At 38.2% G+C, this 8,326-nt stretch overlaps 1 protein-coding gene across 2 annotated transcripts in view; it reads right to left on the minus strand.

Annotated features, from left to right (window-relative positions):
• Positions 1 to 2,044: 2,044 nt before the first annotated feature.
• Positions 2,045 to 8,326, minus strand: part of rsrc1 (arginine/serine-rich coiled-coil 1) — a 173,875-nt gene continuing 167,593 nt past the window's right edge. The window contains exons 9-10 of one of the 2 annotated variants that reach the window (XM_015377242.1): positions 6,594 to 6,701; positions 2,045 to 2,361 (exon numbers count right to left, since the gene is read on the minus strand). In XM_015377242.1, the coding sequence (XP_015232728.1) occupies positions 2,269 to 2,361; positions 6,594 to 6,701 (201 nt within the window). In that variant the 3' untranslated portion in view covers positions 2,045 to 2,268. The remainder of the gene's footprint in view (positions 2,362 to 6,593; positions 6,702 to 8,326) is intronic. The other variant, XM_015377241.1, reaches the window with a different exon arrangement.

Raw genomic sequence — 8,326 nt, forward strand, 5'->3', positions numbered from 1 at the left:
AATATATTTGGTTACAATTCCCTGCTGAAACACCGGGAAATAATTTAATCCTAGGCTCTGTAACCTTACTGCAACAAGTGGATATTAATCTATCAATTTATACTATTATCTTTTTTTTCCCTCTTACAATCTTATGTGTATATGTTACCTGATTTTTTTCCTTTGTTATTATCAGTTTATTGCTTATTTTGGGATTGTTGTTTGGTTGTTATTTTGTATGTATAATTCAAATCCCAATAAAAAGATTTGAATAATAAAAGCTCAACAAGGCTCTGTTACAATTCCGGCTGGATATTAGGACATTTGATCTAAACTGGTCAGTTTCTAGGCATATATCAGGATAGTAAACATAGTCTTAAACATTTGATGTTAGTAAGGCTATAACAGCAGCTCTGTATCAACCTGCACTATTCATCCTAAAGCAGTTTTTCTTAAAGACTGGCGTTATTTTTAAGGCTGAAACCTCTCACTGTATGCAAGTTTCAACTATTTCAACCTATGATATCATTTTCAGATAAAAGAAAAAAATGGTTATGCTCTTAAAAAGCTAATCATAAACTAGAAGATGCCAGATTGGAGATATAACTGCTCACAGTGAACCAATATTAACATACACATTGATTGGAGGTTGCAGATTTCTGCACAAGTTTTATGGTAAAAAGATGAAAGGTTGGGCAGTTGGTCAACTATCACAGGGACTATCTATGCTACATAAGCTGTTGAGCATAGTGGTGTTAGCATTCTGCACGAGGGCGTGCAATATTAAACAAGGAGAACGACAGAGTTTATTTTATCTGATCTCAAATCAACAGCCGAGTGTTGAAATTTGAAGGAACTTCAGTTCAGGAACAGCGCAGTGAGTCCAAGCTGATAAAAACTGGTTGTGGAATGGATAAGGCAGGCAAAGGCAAGAAAGAAACCAACATATTTTCATAAATCTACCATTTCTGATGCAATTTTTCAGTTAGAGAAAATCCACAAAAATGTGACATTTGTTGAGGGATCTTTTGAGAAGCTGTTGTATTAACATTCTGCTCTGCAACAGTTTGTACAAACAGGCGTGTAGCTAGAAGGGGAGCCAAGGTTAGCCATGACTATCCCTAGCCAATCATTGGCAACCCCTACAAAATAACTTGTTCTCAGAAGGATGTAATGAGACGCCTCTGGAATAAGCAGTTCCACTCTAAACCAGAGGGTGGCAGCAGTGATACTCTCGAGTGGAATTTTATTGTTAGTGTATTAACTATAACAATGGGAAAAATACAGTAATTCATTTCAATTATCTAAAACTAAAGGTGACAGAGAATTCATGCTCTTCTTTGAACTAGTTTGTATGTTTTATAGGGTAGAAGGTAAAGATTTGTCTCTGCAAGTCATCTATGAATCTTATATATCAACTTATATATCTCTTAATGTATCTGTATAAATGTTATGGAAAAATCATCACTTAAATAAAAGCAGAGAGTGATTTTTTAAAGTCCCTTTCTGATGTAGTGCATGTACAAGGCAGTCCTGCTCTTCGGCCATATTTGTGAGAAAGAAACTAATTTATTATGGACTTTTATCTTTCTCCTAAGGCGTTTCTTTACTTATCATGAATCTGTTAAACACTTTTCTTCTTGCATCTGTGGCCCATATTCAAAGTATGCAGTAAGAGCAGTGGATGAAACCAAAGCTGACTGGAAGCACTGGAAGTATCCATGTATAATGGCGCTCCCCCCTGAGCACCCAGTCTTTCATTTCGACAGCATGGATGTGTACATATGTGCATATGTTCATTAGCAAAAGCTTTAGGAAAAGTCCTTTCAGTGATTTATTTGGAAAACTTGGAAGTTGTGTTCCTTAATTTCCTTGTTGGTACATTATTGACGTATATTGACCCTACATTGCATACAAATCAGTAAATCCATGAATAACTCTTGTATTACAGATGATGACGATGTGTAAGCTTATGTTTGCTGTTAATATGCTTGCTTAACTTTAAAAAAACCCACAAGAGCCACAAGGTTTTTTGGAAAGAAAAAGAGAGCCTAGATGTTTTTTTTCAATCTTTCCAGATAAGTCACAGTGGACTTTTTATTGAAGAGTGTAAAAGATAGTCAAACAGTATTAACTACATCTAAATCATCAATCAGCATGTATTTATTGTCTCTGATAAAAACAAAACAAAGTAGAATAAGACCAAAATCAGCTACATCAGAAGCCTCACTAAAGTAGAAATAGGCAATGCAAAAGAAAAATCGGGAATGAAAAAATGCTGGGAACTCTTTATGTTACAGGGCTTCCCATTAGACGTTCCTGTCGCAGTGAGATCAGTCTTTTCATCCAGAGGTCCTCAGCCGTCTCTCTATCCATGAATAACTGCAGGACAGTGGAGACAGAGAGGAGGACGTGTTAAACAATAGCTGTAAGAAATCAACAGGGTAGTTCTGCTCTTAAGCTTTACTTAGACAGTTTTCAATCTCAAGTAAATACAGGTATAGACAATTCTATCATGTCTCCTCAGTGCAAAAGCAAAGAATAATTGGACAAAACAAACAGAAAGGAAAAGAAACGCATAAGAAAACAAAAGAGAGAGTATAGAATTATAACAACAAAGGTATGTTAGTAAAAACACAGAGATCACAGCAGAAAATCCAAAAGAGAAAAAAATGTCACATATTGTTAGGTTTGGTTGGACTAAAATCTCACCACAGTATTTTCTACTGGTTTATTGTTAGAACTTTCAGGGATGTAGGAAACATCATGCAGACATTTTATTTTCACCATGAATATATAAAAATTGATAAAACATTATAGACACACACATTGCTCTAAAAATTAATGCTCAAGTAGACAAAAGAGGTATCGTCCAATTACATTCCAAAACAAAATAAAATGTTTAACACAGGTGTTTGCAGCCTTTCAGTGTTAGCTGATCCACGTTTAGCAGTACCTCTGCCGCAGGTCCTTTGGAATATAATGCAACATGCATAGCACAGATTTCATTTTGCAAAATTGCCCATTCTTCTATTCAGTAAACCTTAAGCTCTGCCAGGATGGCTGGGAGACACTCAGGCATTTTCAGATTGGATTAAGGTCAGATCTCTGGCTTTGCCCCTCCAGGACATTCATAGAGGAGTTCTGAAACGTCTCCTTCCAAATCTTAAATTTGTGCTTTTAGTCATTGCTCTACTAAACAATGAAGTTTCAACTCTGATCAGAAGGTTACATGCAGGATGTCTCTGTTCGTTTCTCTTTTCAGCCTTCCCTCTAGTCTGCCAGTTTCTGCTGCTGACGACATGATGCTGCCACCCCCGAGCTTCACTGTAGTGATGGCATGGGCCTGGTGATGAAAGATGCCTGGTTTCCTCCAAACATGAAGTCTGGCATTTTCACTAAAGAGTTCAGTATTTTATTTTTCATTGTCTCATAGTGTTTCAGGTGCCATGTTTCCTGCAATAAGAAGGGACTTCTGTCTGTCCAGCGTACCATACTGGCCTAGTAGGTAGATTGCTGCAGAGATGGTTGTCATTCTGGAAGGTTTGCTCTTCCCAGAGGAACAGGATGGGGCTACCATGTGGTTCTAGGTCACATCCCTGACTAAATGCTGGTTCAAAAGGCAGGATTTTAAAACAGAGGGTTGGTTTCAAGGGGCCTGAAAAACACAAAATAAAATGACAATAATTCGTAGATAAAGCAGATTTGCTCCTCCAGTGTTTGGTGTTGAGGGAAACAGCAAGCTCAGCACACCTAACCTGAACAAATTTCATTCAGGATTCAGTTTCAAAGAAAAAAAAAAACAATTAGGCGGGTTATAATATTTACATCTTCTTTAAAACTCACTCCCTGTTCACTGAAAACGATAAACTCAGAGAGAGATTGGTGCCATTTTCTGCTGTCAAAGTGCCCAACAACACAGGAAAAAGTTATTTTACTTTTTTTTTCCAGATAGAAGAAATCAACACAGGGGTCTGAGAAGTGTCTAAATATAGTGATGAATTAAAAATATTTTAATGGAGCGATCAGAGCAAGCGCACTTTTCTTTGTACCGTACATGAAAAAATCCCCAAAACATTCTCCTGGCTTTTCTCGAAGATCTAGTAGATAGTAACTCCTTTATATGCATCCATGCTAATTTTTTTATTGTTTCATGAAGAAGAGATCACAGCCAGCAACTGGATCAGCTTCTCTGATATGCTGACAGGCAGCATAGAGCTGCAAAAGTTCCCAATTTCAAACTCCAGCGTCTGATCTGAACATGCTTGACTTGGAGGACACCACACACTACAGGATATCAGGTCAAGACAATCCAACATGCTGAATTTCCCTGATTTGTGATCGGAGGGGTTACAACGTTCTACTGAGCAGCCCCGATCACTGAAGGAACCACATACACCAAGATGATCCCTCATCAATCCAAACCAGCTCCTGATGTTGGGGCCTCTATGAGGGGAAGAACCAGCCTTAAAGCCCCTCTCTACATCTAAACACACCCCAGATCTGTGTCTCTAGGCAGCTTTGTTTCAGACAATTTGCTACAGACGCTTCCTTTGACTTCATGCTGGGTGTTTACACTGTGATGCTCCCACTAAATTATAGACCTAATATAGACAGGTGGTTAGACTCCATTTGAGCTGCAGACATTTAAAGGATCCTCAGTGGCAATGGTACACATCTCAGCCTGAATTTGGCCTTTATTGAAAAGGCTGTGAATACTAACGTCAATGTGACACCATCCTGGCGAGAGGTGTCAGCCGTGCTGCTGCCATCAACACCTTTGATTATAGATGTTAGAGATTGGCCTGTCTTTCAGTGTAGTCCTGTTTCTCTGACTGTGACTGGCTGGATGTGCTCTCTTCATCCTCTGACATGGGAGCTGGCTTGGAGCTCATCTGCCTGGCTGTGCGTTTCCTGGATGGGGTCGCCTTTTACAGCTGCTTTTTGCATCTCTGCTTCTGTCTCCTTGAACCCCAGTCGGCCTCAGCAGATGGCTGCTCAAACTGACCCTGGTTCTGCTGGAGGTTTCTTCCTGTTAAAAGGGAGTTTTTCCTCTCCACTGTCACTACAAGCATGCTTAGTGTGAGGGCTTGCATTCGAGTCAATGAATCGATGCAATCAACTGGTTTTCCTTAGATAGAAAACTTTGAATCAATTTGACTGTATGATCTGGTGAACTGTAAAGTGCCTTGAGATGACATGTGTTGTGAATTGGCACTATAGAAATAAACTAAATTGAATTGAAGTCCTTAGATATAATCATTTGTTATAATAATAGAGCATTGACTGTAGAATTATGAGCAACTATAGTAATGAAATATCACACAAGACTAACAACTTAATTTGGACAAAGTGAAACCCTGCATGCACGCAATGTATTTTATAGTAGGTACCGTCTGACTGTGCAACGAGCCAAAAGAAATGAAAAAGCAGTCAAAACGTCTTCAAAAAACTGAGCGAGAGTCCGATTTCCTTCCAGTTTATGCCTGTTTGTGGTTGCCATGACCCGAATGACTGAGAACTTACCCAGGCATACCACACAATGTTCTGTCCTGCCTTTTTAAAAGGCCTGCATGTGTAACTCCTGTTCAGTACATTACCAGTAATGATGGTATTGACTGTAAGGAGGCTTTAATGCTACAGCTGAGAGTGTCTGATGAATGAAGGCATCTGTTTATTAGGAAGTAACACAATGACTGGGATGCAAAGCACTGAGACACGGAGGAGGAGGAGGAGGAGGGGGGATGTCAGATTATTTCTATATCCACTGCATGTGTTTTCGCGATGGTAAGAGATAACGCTGACACCCAGGCGATGTGTACATTCTGTACATTTATGTGCTGATATGTGTATTACTATGCAGACGGTCGGGTAACCCTTTCGCCGAGCGACTCAATCCTTCATCTCCAACCTACGTCGCGTACAGCTGCACTGCATGTTATCTCGTGTTAGACTCGGCACCAGCGAGTTCCTGTCTGTCGGCCCTGGGCTTGTGTCATGGTGCTAATGAGGCTGTGTGTGTGGGATGACAGTATCTGAACCAGGCTAATGGGACTCATCTGTTCTAATTGGAAGTGGAGCAGGAGCTGGAGCTGGGGCCGGGGCCTGCCTGGGGCATATTGCTGCCATATATCAGCCTGCCTGACACTGTATGTATGCCTATGATTGTGTGTGTGTCGGGCTGGGGGGCATGGAGCGTCTATGCGAGTGGGTTATCTGCATACATCAGGACATAACTTCATTTTCCCCAGTGGAGATAGATGACTGGGAAGCCCCAGGGAGCGTTATTGGAGTTTAAAGTTTTTCCTTCTCGTTTTTCATTTGCAAATCAGAGAAGAAGGCCCGTAAAGCTGGCAAAGTGCAGAGTCTTGTATGAAATGATGCAGTGGATCACACAAAGATGCAGTAAATAGTAGACGTGTTAGTAGCAACTGTGAGTTTTTGGAGAAAAGAATCACAAAGTTTTTCAAAGCAACCATAAACCCAAGGTATCAAGCTTATAAAAAAGGTGGAGGTAGTGTAGATTGTGCATTTCAGTGCTGCTGAGAAGATCTAATCAATGAAATCGGGTCAAAGTTTGAGAAGAATAACAGATTGGGTCAGAGCAAACTTACACTGGGATGAGCAATTGTGCCACTGTCATCGTAGACGATGGAAATGGGGAGAGAGATGTCCTGAGAGGGCGGCTTCTCCGATTCCTGCTTCACCTGGACTGCAGCACTCTGTTCACAGAAAGACATAAAACATAGAGACTTAGTCAATCTCCCATTGCGAGGAGGATGCACCTACATGTAAATCAGTTACATTTTAAATATGAAATTATTATTTTAAAAGAATTTAATTGTAAATTTTTTGTATGAGGCATTAAATCACAGGGTGTAGAATTGAGAATTAGGCCCTGCAATATAGTATCCGTCCAGCAGATGGCACAAATACATTAAGTGTTCAACTGTGAAACTAATAAGACATCTGCCTGCATTTTGAATACATTCTGAAATCCATCTGGATTCGTCCATCATAGAATATAGAAAAAAATTTAATTATGTAAATATTTATTTCTCTGAATTTGGCTTAATTCTTTATATTTTAAAAGAGATGGTTATTTTCAAGCTGAAACCACCTAGAAAAACAAAGTAGCTAGAAAAACATTAGCTCCCAACATTTGAGTTAATTGGCAGAACACAGGTCGATATTATAACGAGGTTATATACCTAGATAAATATGGACAACTAAAAAAAATATGTAATATCTATACATGTATGCAAACATCTAAATATATGTGTGTTATCTTAGGCATTTTTATAAATGGGAATGAGAAGAGGACATGCTACTTAAGAACAGGGGATATGTTTTAAAAGTAAATCTCTAAAAGAAATAGCTTCTCACTTAAAACTTGATCATACAGTTTGAGCTACAGTAAAATAAAAAAAAATCCAAAGCAACCAGAATTGTTAGACGTCAAGCTAGATTAGGGGTTCTCAAACAATTTAGGTCCTTACCAAAAAAGAAAAAAAACAAAAAAAACAACAACACACTGACCCCCTAAAAAATATATATATTTACTTCATGCTATATTTAAAGATGTAAAGTGAGGTAATTACATTAGTTTTTACATAAACATATTTTATATATTACATTTAATCACATAAATTATCATTTTAAAAGTATTTAGAATGATTTAATGTGAAATTGTATTATTTAATTGTACAATTTAATTTAAACAATTTCTTAGACAAATAACCGAATACTTGACACATTCAAATTTATGTATTTCAAGATATATTTTGGCCCTCCATATACTTCAAGAATCACTTTAAAATTATTGTGAAAACCATCTTATGACCCCCCCCTGCCCAGGGGCTCCAGACCCCCACTTTGGGAAACCTTGAGCTAGACCATGTGAGACCAATAAGAATGTGTTAAAAATGCTGCCCATTTCTGCAGCGTGGAAACATCGCCATAGGCTACAATAAGCCTCACATTTGAATGGCTGGTCTGTCTTCATTGTTACATTTAATAAAAGAAAATGTAACTTTTACCAAATCCATAGCGGTTTTTAAACACCCATAATTTAAGTGAACATTACACCCTAAAGCAGTTCTTTTTCTAAATGAAGAAATTGTAATGAAGTTCCTTTGGCAGGAAAAAAACGCAAAATCACTGACTACTAAACAAGTTGATGTTGGAAGTGTGAAGCAGGAAAGCGAGGCTAAAGAAAAACCTGCTGAAAATAAATTTTTAGTAAAGCAGTTTTTATTATCCTTATTCTTTTCCATTTTTATTGACATAAAGGGTGTAACTGATCTCTCATTAACTTATGATTCAAAATGATTTATAATAAACTGAT

The sequence above is a fragment of the Cyprinodon variegatus genome, unplaced genomic scaffold (assembly GCF_000732505.1).
Source record: "Cyprinodon variegatus isolate N-32 unplaced genomic scaffold, C_variegatus-1.0 Scaffold150, whole genome shotgun sequence".
Taxonomy (NCBI): domain Eukaryota; kingdom Metazoa; phylum Chordata; class Actinopteri; order Cyprinodontiformes; family Cyprinodontidae; genus Cyprinodon; species Cyprinodon variegatus.